Raw genomic sequence first — 17,404 nt, forward strand, 5'->3', positions numbered from 1 at the left:
TGTTAAATGTGTATCCTTTTAAGCCTGGAAAAGAGACCGTGAAACCCAGACTTTGACCACACACCCACTCAACTGAATAGTAGGCTAGTGATTGCTTTACAATGCTTGCCACTGATTCCTTCCAAATCACTCATTGTTGAATTTGTGATTCCAACTTGTTGTGTAATGTTTATGTCTAATGGCCGAAAAGCACCGATAGGTTTTATCTATAATTTCTCTTCATAATTTCTCTTCATAAGACAAGGATTAAAAAGGATTTGCCAGTAGATTGTCGACTTGATTCATGATGATGACTGCTAACTTGCTAGCTAAGATTTTGTAAGTATGATGCTGACTTGATCAGTCCAATCAAAGCTACGGTAGATGTAACGGGATTTGACGCCATTTTATCTGTGGCCAATGACCTTGAGCCTTCTTGGATGGGTATTTCTAATGTAACTCTATAGCAGCACCCAAGGGGCTTGAATTTGTTTAGCTCTACCCATAGATTTTGCGGTGACGTAGTGTCCCCATGAGTAACAGAACACTGAGCCAATCATGGCGCAACTAGAGAATATTACCAACCCCTATGCTCCATATTTTCCACTGACTGCCCCACAACTACAGAAAGCACTGAGCAAGGCTGAAACACCTACATTTTGGAACTGCCTTACTCAAAAAAGCAAAAAAGAGACCGTGTTTGTATGCGGCTTTATTAACTCAATTATTATTATAATTACATTTGTTGCAAGCTGATATGTGACACGTATTAATGCCAAAATAACATGCAAAAATGAATGATGGGTTGCCACTGCAAATAAGTGGGGGTGATTGGGGATCAACAGGCCTTTATTCCGTGGTTGTTTTAATTTGCTGCTACTTTGGTTGCAACTCAGATTCAAAATAATCCTTCCCAGCAGAATCAGGTTTAATTACTCACCTGGGGGGTACTATTCAGTAAATTGATAATCTGTCTTTCTAAAATATTGATTACTTTGCTGTGATGCATAATCCAGTTCCAGTAGTTATTATTCATTTAAAATTATAGAATGACCTAGTACCATGGTGCAATTATTCTACATGATAAAAATGCATGCTTGTAATGGTACAATTTAGGGTACAATAGGTGGACATCACTCAATTTGAATAACTTTTAGTAAACTGTGCACATTTTCAATACCCCTGAAAATCTCATGGCGGCACTCTTGGTCTTTTTGTGTGTGTTCAGATACTGCTGTAAATGGTCCATTATGAACCGAAGAGTTGACTGAAATAAGGGTGAGCTTGTGCTCTCCAGCGGGGTGGCAGTGGCAAGTACTCTCTGCTATATGACTGGAGCTGTTGTCACAGGCCTAATATACTGTATCAAACCTTTATATATTTGTTTGTGGAAAATGTAGTTAAGGTGCTGCACGGGATATTGAACTCTTCGAAACCGCACACGCCCCTACTTAGAGCACATGACCTTTAGAAATCCAATCCCCACTTGGAATAAAAAAAGTTTACCGTTACCATGGTTACAGGTACACTACACACTCAAATCAAGAGGAATAGTAAAGATTGACTGCCACAACTATTGTAGCTACAGTAGCTAGCTAAACAAATAAAATACCTCGTTTCCTTGGTATTGCATAGTCTCCGTTTAGCAGATTACTTGTAAACAAATCAACATGACAAAAGAGTTCGAGGATTTTGAGAGTTTCTTGAAGAATGTTGATGAAATAAGTAAGTACTGTACCAGCACCACCACCATTAATCCACAGTAACGCTAGCTAGCTGACGTTAGGTACGTGTGCGTTCGGGTTTGAAGCTAGCTAGCTAGAGTACTAGCTAGTAGCAACTAGCTGTGTGTGAAATTTGCTAGGGACAGATACATTCAAGTCATTTTAGCTGACTGTTCTGGTGAAAGACATAAGACCAATGTAGTTGGCTAACGTTAGCTAGCTAGCATCTAGGCTTTCAGGACAGCCAGTAGCTTAATTTCTGGAAAGCAGTGGCGGCCAATGCCGTTTATGATGCGGGAGGACGATTTTATTTTCTATTACAGCATGTTGGATGACTGTCATTCACATTCCATACACCCAGTTCAATGAAACAGAGATTTATGCTACTACATGATACAATAATTTTCCCTATACCTATCATGAGGTTGATACAACCCAGTTTATGAATTAACGTTTACAACGTAGGTGCACACAGGTAGAGAGAAACATTTTAGATGATAGACAGTGACACATGCAATACCCCCTTACGCACTCGTGTCTACATCTAGCTTATCTAGGGTGTGTTGGTCAAATTCAGGGGTTTGTATCCCTGTTTCGTTTGCTTCCATTTAAGAAACGTTTTTCAACAGAATGAATACACCCCTGAGCATGCATAAACACAGTTCACTTTCATAGCAGCCACGTTGTAGTTCTTCTAGTCATTCTAGTTGTTGTCATTCATCAGCTGTATGTGACCATGCAAAAAAAACTTTCCAAGCCAAACCATGTCATAACTGCTACACACAGCCTACATCGTTGTCCCCATATTAGCTAACGTCCTAGTCAACATAGCTAATATAACTAATGCCTTATTAATGCTACAATCATGCAGTAATGTTACAGTACAGAGTTAGTAAGCAGTTACACCGGTGGGCCCTGGTCGTAAGATATTAATACAACCAAAAGTTTACTTTGACTTGGAAGAGTTCCAGTGTTGTGTTGGATAGTCATAGCCAGCTAGCAAACATAGCATCCCTCTGTTTGAGCTAGGTGTTTGAGTAACTAAACTAGCTAGCTGCATTTGCTAGCTAAGTAATTAAGTGAAACTGAAAGTTAAAAAATGACTCTCGCTCTCTTGCTTCTCCTTCATTTTTGAAGAAATACATTTATTGATAACTGTTGTCTTTCTATCTCTTTGATGCAACTACTCACCACATTTTATGAACTGCAGTGCTAGCTAGCAGTAGCTTATGCTTTTAGTGCTAGATTCATTGTACTCTGATCCTTTGATTGGGTGGACAACATGTCAGTTGATGCTGCAAGAGCTCTGGTAGGTTAGAGGACGTCCTCTGGAAATAGTCATAATTACTGTGTAAGTCTATGGAAGGGGGGAGAACCAAGAGCCTCCTAGGTTTTGTATTGTAGTCAATGTACCAAGACGAGGAGGCTACTGTAGCCCTTCATTGCAAAACAGTGTGTTTTAATAAATTATTTGGTAACGTGAATATATTTAGTATAGTTTTATCTAAAAAGGATAACCTTTTCAATGTTTTACAATTTTTATTTGTATGAAATTCACTGAGGAGGATGGTCCTCCCCTTCCACCTCTGAAGAGCCCCCACTGCTGGAAAGACAGCTCAACCACTTAGCCTATCTACTTTTTGGACTTGAATGCCAAAACATTCAGGAGATGGAGGTGCTCAAAGTTGACCCATTTTGCATAACCCACCAAAAGCACCATACCATGAGACATCCATGATGTCTTCATAACAGTATACTTTTTTTTTACATTAGTTAAAAGCTTACAAACTGGGTTGTCAAACAATTGAATCATTTCTAGAAAACGACGTAAACCCAGATTTTTTTCTCTCCATTTTCGCATATGTTGCAGTTTGGACACTAATTTACATTGCATGTGTTGTGCCCACCATCGTTTGAGACACAACATACTCTTGAATACAGATGATGTAAAATAGGATCTAAGCTACAACATACGCGAGAAAAAGATTATCAGAGTTTCTGCATTTTTAGAGAATTTGTTAAATGTAAAAAAAAACTAAAAATACAGTATATATAAAGAAAATTATAATAATTCAAGAAATTATCAAATAGTTTGTCAACCATTTTTGTAAGTGTTTAAATTAAATCAAACTCAACTGTTTATATTTTTCAGTGATGAAGACATGAATCTCTCATGGTATGCAAAATGGAGTAACTTTGGTCCATTCTGATTATTTTGGCATTCACGTCCAAAAAGTAACTTTCTGACCACTTCTACCATGAGCAAATACAGTGCCTTGCGAAAGTATTCGCCCCCTGTAACGGCGTTCTTCGTTTGTCGAAAGAGAGTCGGACCGAAATGCAGCGTGTTGGTTACTCATGTTTTTAATGAAACAAAAATGACGATACAAATACAAAACAACAAAACGGAACGTGAAACCCAATTACAGCTGGTGAAACTACACAGAGACAGGAACAATCACCCACGAAATACAAAGTGAAACCCAGGCTACCTAAATACGGTTCCCAATCAGAGACAACGAGAATCACCTGACTCTGATTGAGAACCGCCTCAGGCAGCCAAACCTATGCAACACCCCTACTCAGCCACAATCCCAATAACTAAAAAACCCCACTACGAAATACAACAACATAAACCCATGTCACACCCTGGCCTGACCAACTAATTAACGAAAACACAAAATACTAAGACCAAGGCGTGACAGAGCCCCCCCCCCTAAGGTGCGGACTCCCGGACGCACCTCAAAACCATAGGGAGGGTCCGGGTGGGCGTCTGTCCATGGTGGCGGTTCCGGCTCGGGACGTGGACCCCACTCAATAAATGTCATAGTTCCTCCCCTTCGCGTCCTGGGATGATCCACCCTCGCCGCCGACCATGGCCTAATAGTCCTCACCCAGAACCCCACTGAACTGAGGAGCAGCTCGTGACTGAGGGGCAGCTCGGGACTGAGGCAGCTCGGGACTGAGGGGAAGCTCGGGACTGAGGGGCAGCTCGGGACTGAGGGGCAGCTCGGGACTGAGGGGCAGCGCGGGACTGAGGGGCAGCTCGGGACTGAGGGGCAGCCCAGTACTGAGAGAAAGCCCAGCACTGAGAGGAAGCCCAGTACTGAGAGGAAGCCCAGTACTGAGATGAAACCCAGCCAGGCAGTTGAATCCGGCAGATCCTGGCTGACTGGCGGATCTGGAAGAGTCTGGTTGACTAGCAGATCTGGAAGAGTCTGGTTGACTGGCAGATCTGGAAGAGTCTGGCTGACTGGCAGATCTGGAAGAGTCTGGTTGACTGGCAGATCTGGAAGAGTCTGGCTGACTGGCGGATCCTGGCAGACTGACAGCTCTGGCTGCTTCATGCTGACTGACGGTTCTGGCTGCTCCATGCTGACTAACAGCTTTGGCAGCTCCTTGCCGACTGGCAGCTCCTTGCAGACTGGCATCTCCTTGCAGACTGGCAGTTCCTTGCAGACTGGCAGCTCTAGCTGCTCCATGCAGACTGGCAGCTCTAGCTGCTCCATGCAGACTGACAGCTCAGGCTGCTCCGAACAGACAGGAGGCTCCGGCAGCGCTGGAGAGGAGAAAGGCTCCGACAGCGCAGGAGAGGCGAGGCGCACTGTAGGCCTGATGCGTGGTGCTGGCACTGGTGGTATTGGGCCGAAGACATGCACAGGAAGCCTGGTGCGGGGAACTGCTACCGGAGGGCTGTGGTGTGGAGGTGGTACTGGATAGACCGGACTGTACAGGCGCACTGGAGCTCTTGAGCACAGAGCCTGCCCAACCTTACCCGGTTGAATACTCTCGGTCACCCTGCCAGTGCGGCGAGGTGGAATAGCCCGCACTGGGCTATGTCGGCGAGCCGGAGACACCGAGCGCAAGGCTGGTGCCATGTAAGCCGGCCCAAGGAGACGCACTGGGGACCAGATGCGTAGAGCCGGCTTCATGGCATTTGGCTCGACGCTCAATCTAGCCCGGCCGATACGCGGAGCTGAAATATTCAGCACCGGGCTATGCACCTGCACTGGGGACACCGTGTGCACCACTGCATAACACGGTGCCTACCCGGTCTCTCTAGCCCCCCGGTAAGCACAGGGAGTTTGCGCAGGTCACCTACCTGGCGTAGCCATACTCCCTGAAAGCCCCCCCCAAGAAATTTTTGGGGCTGATTCCCGGGCTTCCATCCACGTCGCAGTGCTGCCTCCTCATACCAGCGCCTCTCCGCTTTAGCCGCCTCTAGTTCCTCCTTGGGGCGGCGATATTCACCAGGCTGAGCCCAGGGTCCTTTTCCGTCCAGTTCTTCCTCCCATGTCCAATTCTCCAAGTGGTGCAGCCTCTCCCACTGAAGCTGCTTCTGTTGCCTCTCCTGTGGCTCCTGCCTGTTAACACGCTGCTCGGTCCGTGTGTGGTGGGTGATTCTGTAACGGCGTTCTTCGTTTGTCGAAAGAGAGTTGGACAGAAATGCAGCGTGTTGTTTACTCATGTTTTTAATGAAACAAAAATGACGATACAAATACAAAACAACAAAACGGAATGTGAAACCTAATTACAGCCTATCTGGTGAAACTACACAGAGACAGGAACAATCACCCACGAAATACAAAGTGAAACCCAGGCTACCTAAATACGGTTCCCAATCAGAGACAACGAGAATCACCTGACTCTGATTGAGAACCGCCTCAGGCAGCCAAACCTATGCAACACCCCTACTCAGCCACAATCCCAATAACTAAAAAACCCCACTACGAAATACAACAACATAAACCCATGTCACACCCTGGCCTGACCAACTAATTAACGAAAACACAAAATACTAAGACCAAGGCGTGACACCCTCCTTGAACTTTGCGACCTTTTGCTACATTTCAGGCTTCAAACATAAAGATATAAAACTGTATTTTTTTGTGAAGAATCAACAACAAGTGGGACACAATCATGAAGTGGAACAACATTTATTGGATATTTCAAACTTTTTTAACAAATCAAAAACTGAAAAATTGGGCGTGCAAAATTATTCAGCCCCTTTACTTTCAGTGCAGCAAACTCTCTCCAGAATTTCAGTGAGGATCTCTGAATGATCCAATGTTGACCTAAATGACCAATAATGATAAATACAATCCACCTGTGTGTAATCAAGTCTCCGTATAAATGCACCTGCACTGTGATAGTCTCAGAGGTCCGTTAAAAGCGCAGAGAGCATCATGAAGAACAAGGAACACACCAGGCAGGTCCGAGATACTGTTGTGAAGAAGTTTAAAGCCGGATTTGGATACAAAAAGATTTCCCAAGCTTTAAACATCCCAAGGAGCACTGTGCAAGTGATAGTATTGAAATGGAAGGAGTATCAGACCACTGCAAATCTACCAAGACCTGGCCGTCCCTCTAAACTTTCAGCTCGTACAAGGAGAAGACTGATCAGAGATGCAGCCAAGAGGCCCATGATCACTCTGGATGAACTGCAGAGATCTACAGCTGAGGTGGGAGACTCTGTCCATAGGACAACAATCAGTCGTATATTGCACAAATATGGCCTTTATGGAAGAGTGGCAAGAAGAAAGCCATTTCTTAAAGATATCCATAAAAAGTGTCATTTAAAGATTGCCACAAGCCACCTGGGAGACACACCAAACATGTGGAAGAAGGTGCTCTGGTCAGATGAAACCAAAATTGAACTTTTTGGCAACAATGCAAAACGTTATGTTTGGCGTAAAAGCAACACAGCTCATCACCGTGAACACACCATCCCCACTGTCAAACATGGTGGTGGCAGCATCATGGTTTGGGTCTGCTTTTCTTCAGAAGGGACAGGGAAGATGGTTAAAATTGATGGGAAGATGGATGGAGCCAAATACAGGACCATTCTGGAAGAAAACCTGATGTAGTCTGCAAAAGACTTGAGACTGGGACGGAGATTTGTCTTCCAACAAGACAATGATCCAAAACATAAAGCAAAATCTACAATGGAATGGTTCAAAAATAAACATATCCAGGTGTTAGAATGGCCAAGTCAAAGTCCAGACCTGAATCCAATCGAGAATCTGTGACAAAGAACTGAAAACTGCTGTTCACAAATGCTCTCCATCCAACCTCACTGAGCTCGAGCTGTTTTGCAAGGAAGAATGGGAAAACATTTCAGTCTCTCGATGTGCAAAACTGATAGAGACATACCCCAAGCGACTTACAGCTGTAATCACAGCAAAAGGTGGCGCTACAAAGTATTAACTTAAGGGGGCTGAATAATTTTGCACGCCTAATTTTTCAGTTTTTGATTTGTTAAAAAAGTTTGAAATATCCAATAAATGTCGTTCCACTTCATGATTGTGTCTCACTTGTTGTTGATTCTCCACAAAAAAATACAGTTTTATATCTTTATGTTTGAATCCTGAAATGTGGCAAAAGGTCACAAAGTTCATCGGGGCCGAATACTTTCGCAAGGCACTGTATGTATGGTAAGTTTTGTTCAATTCAATAAGGGTGCAGTAAAAAAGTGATTGAAATGAAATGGAAAGACCCTAATTTGTTTTCCCTTTCATTTGTTTATTCCTGATTGGGTATTGTCTACAATAGCTAGATAGCTACTTTAGATTAGTGAGGCGCACAGTCATTTCAGGGTAATGCAATGATAAAGAATAGTCTACTGCTGAAGGCAACCTAAAACTTTACCAATGAAGACCTAAGGTGTTCATGTATAAATTCAGACAATAACAGGGATTATGGGAGTGGTACCAAGTGAATAAAGCAGGTCACAACCATTTCCAGAGTGACAAAGTCAACACATCTAATGGAGTATTTCACCCAAATTACAAAATGTCACTGGTTTCCTTATTCTGTAAGCAGTATATACAGTGTATCTTACCTTGTCTGAGTGCTTACAGGGTAAGGAAACCAAAATGTAATTTTGGGCCCTTGGATCCTCAAAAAGTTCTACATCTGCTCCGTTGAGAGCATCTTGACTGACTGCATCACCGTTTGGTATGGCAAATGCATTGCGCTCGACCGCAAAGTGCTACAGAGGATGGTGCAGACAGCCCAGTACATCACTGGGTCTGAGCTCCCTGCCAGCCAGGACCTCTATATCAGCCTTGGTTTCTCAAATGACTGCCTCGCCTGGTTCACCAACTACTTCTCAGATAGAGTTCAGTGTGTCTAATCGGTGGGCCCGTTGTCCAGACCTCTGGCAGTCTCCATGGGGGTGCCACAAGGTTCAATTCTCGGGCTGACTCTTTTCTCTGTATACATCAATGGTGTCGCTCTTGATTCTCTGATCCACCTCTACGCAGACGACACCATTCTGTATAATTCTGGCCCGTCTTTGGACACTGTGTTAACAAACCTCCAGACGAGCTTCAATGACATACATTGACTTTCAATGCCTGCCTGTCTAGCATCACTACTCTGGACGGTTCTGACTTAGAATATGTGGACAACTACAAATACCTAGGTGTCTGGTTAGACTGTAAACTCTCCTTCCAGACTCACATTAAGCATCTCCAATCCAAAATTAAATCTTGAATCAGCTTCCTATTTTGCAACAAAGCATCCTTCTGCGCTTCAGCACTGGTCATCCCCAAAGCCAACTCCTCTTTTGGCCGCCTTTCCTTCCAGTTCTCTGCTGCCAATGACTGGAACGAATTGCAAATATCACTGAAGATGGAGTCTTATATCTCCCTCACTAACTTTAGGCATCAGCTGTCAGAGCAGTTTACCGATCATTGCACCTGTACACAGCCCATCTGTAAGTAGCCCACCCAACTACCTCATCCCCATATTGTTATTTATTTTTTGCTCCTTTGCACCCCAGTATCTCTACTTGCCCATTCATCTTCTGCACATCTATCACTCCAGTATTAATACTAAATTGTAATTATTTAGCCACTATGGCCTATTTATTGCCCTACCTCCCTAATCTTACTACATTTGCACACACTGTAAATAGATTTTTCTATTGTGTTATTGACTGTACGTTTGTTTATCAACTCTGTGTTGTTTGTGTCGCACTGCTTTGCTTTATCTTGGCCAGGTCGCAGTTGTAAATGAGAACATGCCCTACCTGGTTAAAAACATTTTTTTTTTAATAAAATCAGGCGGGGTCGGAGGAAGGCGTGAAAAATGACCAAAGAATCCAGCCACCCAAGCCATATACTGTTCACTCTACTACTGTCTGGCAAACAGTACCTCAGCATCAACTCTCGGACCAACATGCTCCGTGACAGCTTCTACCCCATATCCATAAGACTGCTATATAGTTAATTAAATGGTTACCCGTTCAATTTGCACTGACCCTATCTTGCAGTGACTCTATGCACACTCACAAGTCTATACAGTACATACACGTTACATACTCACACACTGACACTCATACAAAAGCTCCACACATTCACATACATTACATACATGCACACGCATACAGTACATGTAGATAACACACACACACACACATACACACACACACACACACACGTATAACGGCAACACAAATACACACATGCATACCGACACACACACACACACACACACACTTTTACAGTCATTACATGCTGCTGCTACTCTGTTCTTTATTTTTACTCTTATCTTGATGCCTAGTCACTTTACCCTGCCTTCATGTAAATACATACCTCAATTACCTCGTACCCTTGCACATTGATCTGGTACCGGTACTCTCTATATACTGTATATACTGTAGCTTCATTCTTGTGTATTTTATTCCTCTTGTGTTATTATTTCATTTTTGTTATTATTTTTTTTAACTCTGCATCATTGGGAAGGGCTCGTAAGCAAGCATTTCACGGTAAAGACCACACCCATTTTATTCGGGGGCGTGTGACAAATCAAATTATATTTGATGTAATCTCTTTAATTCACTCTATGTAATCTGTGATGTTCTTATACAGGCGACCTGGTCAAGGATCTGAGCTCCTCTGATGTAACGTCTCAGCAGAGAGCTGTGAAAAAGGCTGATTGCTACATAAGTACCTTGAAGGAGAAGGAGGAACCATGCAAAACCCTCCTCAACAGGACAGTGATAAACACCAATCCCTCACAACAGGCACCTGCACCGACGGTAACAGCTCAATACTCACTCTCACTCACTCTAATGACTTTTCAGATTGTATACCAATCGACTTGAGATCTTTCCTGTGGTCTGTAATAGGTTGGTTAGGTGTGCATTGTATAACAGCAGGTACATTTTTAGCATCCTTTCATTTGGTGTTTTTTGTCTTAGAAGTTACAGTTGAGTAATTTGATGTGACGCTGCAGAAAGGTGTGTTTTTGAATATTTTTCTTCTATTCTTTTATTTCAGGGTTCACAAAATGATCCCAGTTCAAGTGCAGGTGTGTGAAGCTAAAATGGGTCTCTCTTTTGCTGTATGATGAGATTCTAAGGTTTGGGACAACTATATAAGCAATCATTTAGGAACAACTCCTTCATTTGAGCATGATGTGTAGCAGATCGGGATCTGTGCAACTCACTTCTCCGCCTGAAGTGTCTCCACTTGCGTTGACAAATAGCTCGATGTTTGGTAGCGCTACTGGGTAAGATGCTGCTTCAGTAGGGCAGTGGTCTGTGTTTACGAGGCAGAGATCATGGGTTCAAGCCTCGGTATGAGCCGAGTCAGGAGGAAGCAGTACTCGCTAAGTAAGCAGAGTAACATCCTTCACATTTGCATAAATCAAACACGAAAAGTTTGGGTAGCGTCTGGCTCTGTATACAGTACATGTATCGCAAGTTAGGATTCGTCCCTTTAAAGATGTCAGAAGGTGAATTCACCAATTTGTAAGTCGCTCTGGATAAGAGCGTCTGCTAAATGACTTAAATGTAAATGTAAAGGGGCCATCTGCGATTTGTAAACAATGTTATTGTCAACAAACACTGGAAAACCTCAAAGCACAGTTAAAACTATCATTTTGATCTCATGGATGTTCAGTCAGTCCTTGAATCCATAGCTCTGTCTATGAATTTGAGAGTGTTTACATTTCTCCAGCCACGTCCCTCAGCTGTTTACCAAAACGCTGGCGGGATGACCGCTTTGTTGTTCTTTGAACTGCAGATTGCCCCTTCAAGTGCTTACATGGTACTACATCATACTGCCCAGAGCACTGGGTCTTTTTAATCTGCAACTCCACCTTTAATTGTACTATCCCTAAACATTTATTTAAACTAAATAAATAAATCCCTATACATCAATCGGCTTTGCTCAGAATAAATACGATTCAAACCTAGTAAATTGCACCACACAGTAAATTCCAATTCAATAGCATATGGATGTCAATACCCTTGACTGGATTACCAAGATCAGCCTATCAAGGTTCGGTAACAGTGTTTTATTAAATTGTATTTTCTTTTTTGTTAGGAGTTAGATGAGCTTTAATATTGCAGTTAGATTGGGGGGTTCTATCAATGTAATTGTTTGCATAATTTCCAATCTCCCATATGTTTAAAAAAATATATAATTATCTTCTTTATTCTTTTTATTTTTATTTATCCGTTATTTTACCAGGTAAGTTGACTGAGAACAGGTTCTCATTTGCAGCAACGACCTGGGGAATAGTTACTGGGGAGAGGAGGGGGATGAATGAGCCAATGGTAAACTGGGGATTATTTTCCCCTAACCCATAAACCCCTCCCCTAATTGGAGTAAATTAATGGACGACAATGCTTAGGCTTCTACTTCCAGCTTAATCATACTATATACATTTTACGGACACTGTATATTTTACAATAGTTCTCATTTTTTCTTTGTTTTTCTTTGTTTTTAGTCCCACCCTTCAGCTACTCTCAACCCCTCCCATCTATCTCTGTAAAACATCCAGTTTTGATTTCTAATTACCATATATTTTTCAACCCTGCTGTAATTTTACTAAGAGTATTATTATATTTGTGTTATTTGCAGGGTTAGCTCCAGGTAAATGTTGCAATTCTTCAGCTATTCCTGAACATATGACCAAAAGCAAACTACGTATGGGCAGTACCAAAACAATTGATTTAATGATTCTGTCTCTTCGCAGCAAAATCTACAGAGCTGGGATGGTTGTATTGATTGCAAGAGTTTTATATAATAATTTGAATCAGTTCACAAACCATGTGCCATGGAATCAGTAGATCAAACATCTCTTCCCAACTATTTTGTGAACTGTATGGTGCAGCTGTTAATTTTTGTTGGTACTTAAATTAAACTGGTATACTTTTTTATTTAGCACATTTTCTTTAACCAAATGTGGTCTTTAATGTAGGGTTGACTGACAGGTTCCTTATCTTCTCCCCCTTCCACTTGCCTCTTCCATTTTCACAGTAATGCTGCAATCAGTTGGTTATATATTTGGATAGAGCAGACATTTCTATATATTTTTGTTAGTTGCATGTGTGACATAACTCCACCAGTCCAATTTATGACATCATTAACAAAGATTATAGATTTTTAGAAATGTTTTATCAGTTACTATATATGAGTTGGACCATAATATTTGTTGCAATATTTGTTCTGTCTTTTCTGGTAGATTAACCTGAAATTGCAACCAACTTTCTATGGCTTAAAAAAAAATAGCTGGAGATATTCTAGAGATGATTTCATTTTCAAATAACCGAAAGTGAGGTTGTAATTTGCATAAAGGGAAAATTGATTTTTTTTAAACCGGGGTTAGCCATTCTTACTAATCTGCTGGAAAACCTGTTCGGATTTAAATACTACTTTTGTATGACTGAAGCCTTTAGTGAGAGGTTAAATTCTTGAATATTTAATCATTTCAGCTCTCCAAATTCATATTCATTATATATGTAGGCGGGTTTAAATTTTGTCTGGCTTGCCATTCCAAATAAAGAGGAATATCTTTTGCTCATATAATTATAAAAACAAGTCATTTGGTGTAGGCAGGGCCATATGTAAGTAGGTAAACTGGGATATGACTAAATCATTATACAGGGTAATTTGTCCACAAATACACAGATATTTACCTTTCCATAGTAGCAAGATCTTATCTATTTTTGCTAACTTTCTATAAAAATGTATTGTTGTGAGATTGTTTCTTTCTTTCTTTCGGGATATGAATACAGAGTATGTCCACTTCCCCGTCAGACCATTTTATTGGTAAAATACAGGGAAGTGATTTTTTTTAGTGATCCAATACGTAATATGGTAGGTACACTTATCATAGTTTGGTTGTAATCCAGAGAGGTTAGATAAATTATCTAGATCCTCTATAAGACTGTGCAGGGATACAAATTGCGGATTTAAAAGAAAACATGAGTCGTCAGCCTACAATGACGCCTTTGTTTTTAAGCCCTGGATTTGTAGCCCATTGATATTGTTGGATCCAATTTTCATAACTAACATTTCGATGGCCATAATAAATACTAATGCCAATAGTGGACAATCTTGTTTCACACCTCTTGACAGTTTAATACTGGGCTCCTGAGTGGCGCAGTAGTCTAGGCACTGCATCTCAGTGCAAGAGGCGTCACTACAGTCCCTGGTTTGCATCCAGGCTGTATCACATCCGGTCATGATTGGGAGTCCCATAGTGCGGTGCACAATTGGCCCTGCGTCGTCCGGGTTTGCCGGGGTAGGCCGTCATTGTAAATAAGAATTTGTTCTTAACTGACTTGCCTAGTTAAATAAAGTAAATAAATAAAAATGCTTTCTGAGAAGTAGCCATTATTTACTATTTTACACCTGGGGTTACTATACATAACTTTAACTCATTGTATAAGAGATGATCCAGAATTAAAATAGTCCATTTATATATAAATTCTAGTCTACTTTATCAAAGGCCTTTTCAAAATCAGCTATGGATACCAGTTCCGGTTTCTCCGATTTTTCATAGTTTTCTATTGTTTCCAGTACTTGTTTTATATTATCTCCCATGTATCGTCCTTGTAAAAAAATCTTTCTGATTAGGATGAATAATATCCGACAATACCTTTTCAATTCTATGCGCTATGCATTTTGCTAGAATTTTGGCATCACAACACTGAAGTGTAAGTGGCCTCCAGTTTTTTTTAGGTGGATTGGATCTTTATATTTGCCATCTGGGTCTTGTTTCAGTAATAGTGAAATCTGAGTATCTGATAGTCTATCATTTATATAGGAGTGGTTAAAACAGGTTAATAACGGACCTCTGAGTACGTCAAAAAAGTTTGATATGCCTCAACTGGTATGCCATCTAACCCTGGAGTTTTCACAGACTTAACCGCCTTAATTGCATCAAGTTCCTCCTCTGTAATTTTTCTGTACATCTTTCTGTACAGATATTAATTTTACACTATTAATAGAACAAAATCCTTACAATTAACTTCAGTTAGTGGAGATGAAGGAGACTGAAACAAAAATTCATGCAGGAAGTACTTTTGTTCCTTTTTCTAAATAATCTTTGGTGAATCATGGAAGACTCCGTCATTTGTAACATGTTTCTGTAAATTATTTTTGATAGCATTTCTATTTTGAGGATTAAAAATTAGCTTGGTGCATTTTTCCCCAAATTCCTTTATTTCACTTGATTTTTTATAATATATTACACTTGATCTTTTTTGAATAAGTTCCTGTAGGTCTTTTTGTTTGTCCTCAAATGTATTCTGTGCCTGTGCTTATGTTTCCAAATAATGTATCTTTCGTAATCCAGTTCCTGCTCTCTAAATCCCCCCTGTGAAAAGTATATACTGTAGTCCCCAATTCAATTGTAATTAATTTCAATTGGTTCTGCTTCTTACATGGTTCTCTTCTGTGCCTAGTGTAAAATTGAATATCTGTACACGTACTGTACTCAGGTACAAAGAGTGGAATAGAGTCAATCCCAAAGGTTTCCCATCGTATTTAACATAATTTAGTGCAAAGTTTAGTGCAACTCCAAGAATGTAATACTATGTTACCAGCTGACCACTAATGATCCACAAATGTTATTCTCATTAATGCATTATCTAATTTCACCGTTTAGAACTGTAGAGTTTTACATTCCATATAAAACACCTGTTTAAGAATATTGTTTTATATTCTCCTTAATTCTGTAGATCATTTCATGAAAATGATGGAAAGCGATGCAGAGGACAGACATAAAAGGAGACAAAGGAGACAGGAAAAGGCAAACGGTGTGTATGAAGTCATTTCTCTAGCATGGATTAGCTCTTGCAATTTCCTAATTAGGGTCGCTCTTAATTCAGCTGTTTTTAACCTGACACTGTATTTGTTTATGTCCTTACTCCCTCAGCCCTTAAAGAAAAGGGGAATGAAGCATACGCCCAGGGAGAATACGAGACTGCTGTGAAGCTTTATAGCGACGGTTTAGACGAGCGACGAGACATGCAGCCGCTGTATACCAACAGAGCACAAGTACTCTCAACTTCATTTCAGCTTTGCTTCACTTTTAGTTAACTTAAAAACAGTATGTTGAATACTATCGGTCCACTTTTCCCCCACTTTTTCCTCTGCAGTCCTATATCAAACTGGAGAAATATAAGGAGGCCATAAGTGACTGTGAGTGGGCTCTAAAGGTAAGGCTGACTAGGAACTTTGGGTCAATCACTAGCTCCCTCATTCTTCATAATGCCATTCCAGGCAGTGCCCTGGTGATCCTGTAGTGTCTTGGGAGCACAGAACATACCGTGCAGTATAGAGTACAGTACAGTGCTCAGTGACTTCAATGAACTGTAAGTGGTGTGGAGAGGGGAGGGAAGTGGGTTGGAGTACTGTATATACCCCTTAGAATCTGTCATAAAAGCAGTACAAAAAAATCAGTGCTCACCTTTCAGGACAATCTATTTCGAAAAACATACAAACTAACTAGACAATGGGTTTGGCCTAATTCAAGGGAGTACCATATTTGAAGCTTGAGTAAATGTGGTTTTGGTCCAGTTTTGTGTAATGATGTCCATATTGCAGATGATGTGTTCAGTTGACGTGTCACGTATGATTCTCTTGCTCATATTATTTCTTTACAGTGTAATGACAAGTGTGTTAAAGCATATCTTCACATGGGGAAAGCACACCTGGCGCTCAAGAATTATAACGAGGTGGGCATTCCATTTCATTTGAACCATATCTACCACTGTATTCAGTCATTCTGGATGCCTATCTGCTTCAAACCTTATGTTGATCTCCTGAAATGCAGATTTTGCAACTTTTTAAGCTTACCCTTCCTTCAGCAAGTAGAGTCCTGCAAGCGTTCTGCTTAATGCAATATTTAAAATACAAAGTGACTGCATTTCTTTCTTTAATGGTCTCAACATTTCTGCTTACTCTCTGCCTGTGTGTATTAGTGAGACCAGAGTCCCATATATTGATCTATGGCTCTGGTTGAGATTAGTAGAGTGCATCAGCCTACCTCATGGCCAAAGGTAGTTGTAGGAAACGTAATTGACATATTTCTCTTTTACAGTCACGAATGTGCTATCAAAAGATACTGGAAATTGAGCCAGGACGGGAAAAGATGCTCAAAGGTAAGGCAAAATAACACGCTGAAAAGTCTTGTTGCAAGTGAATTCTATTTGCTCATGGTCCCACTTAAACAAACTACAATTTATAAAGGCTTTTATAGAGCAATCATAACATCTCAATAAACACTACATAGATGCCTCACAAATCATTTATGAACAAACTCAGCAAAGTCATACTATGTAAGGGTTATATATGACCCATGTAATCATAGGGCGAGGATCATCAACTAGATTCAGCTGCAGGTGTAATCATTTTTTTGCTCAGAAAAGGGCCAAATCAAGGAGAGCCAAATCT

At 41.0% G+C, this 17,404-nt stretch overlaps 1 protein-coding gene across 1 annotated transcript in view; it reads left to right on the top strand.

Moving 5' to 3' along the window:
* The first annotated feature begins 1,504 nt into the window (after positions 1 to 1,504).
* The window catches only part of ttc12 (tetratricopeptide repeat domain 12), a 42,993-nt gene continuing 27,093 nt past the window's right edge, over positions 1,505 to 17,404 (top strand). The window contains exons 1-8 of the mRNA XM_064984197.1: positions 1,505 to 1,704; positions 10,580 to 10,749; positions 10,991 to 11,021; positions 15,688 to 15,765; positions 15,885 to 16,006; positions 16,108 to 16,167; positions 16,615 to 16,686; positions 17,052 to 17,112. Of these exons, the coding sequence (XP_064840269.1) occupies positions 1,650 to 1,704; positions 10,580 to 10,749; positions 10,991 to 11,021; positions 15,688 to 15,765; positions 15,885 to 16,006; positions 16,108 to 16,167; positions 16,615 to 16,686; positions 17,052 to 17,112 (649 nt within the window). The 5' untranslated portion in view covers positions 1,505 to 1,649. The remainder of the gene's footprint in view (positions 1,705 to 10,579; positions 10,750 to 10,990; positions 11,022 to 15,687; positions 15,766 to 15,884; positions 16,007 to 16,107; positions 16,168 to 16,614; positions 16,687 to 17,051; positions 17,113 to 17,404) is intronic.

Source organism: Oncorhynchus masou, chromosome 13, assembly GCF_036934945.1.
Source record: "Oncorhynchus masou masou isolate Uvic2021 chromosome 13, UVic_Omas_1.1, whole genome shotgun sequence".
NCBI classification, from domain to species: Eukaryota; Metazoa; Chordata; class Actinopteri; order Salmoniformes; family Salmonidae; genus Oncorhynchus; species Oncorhynchus masou.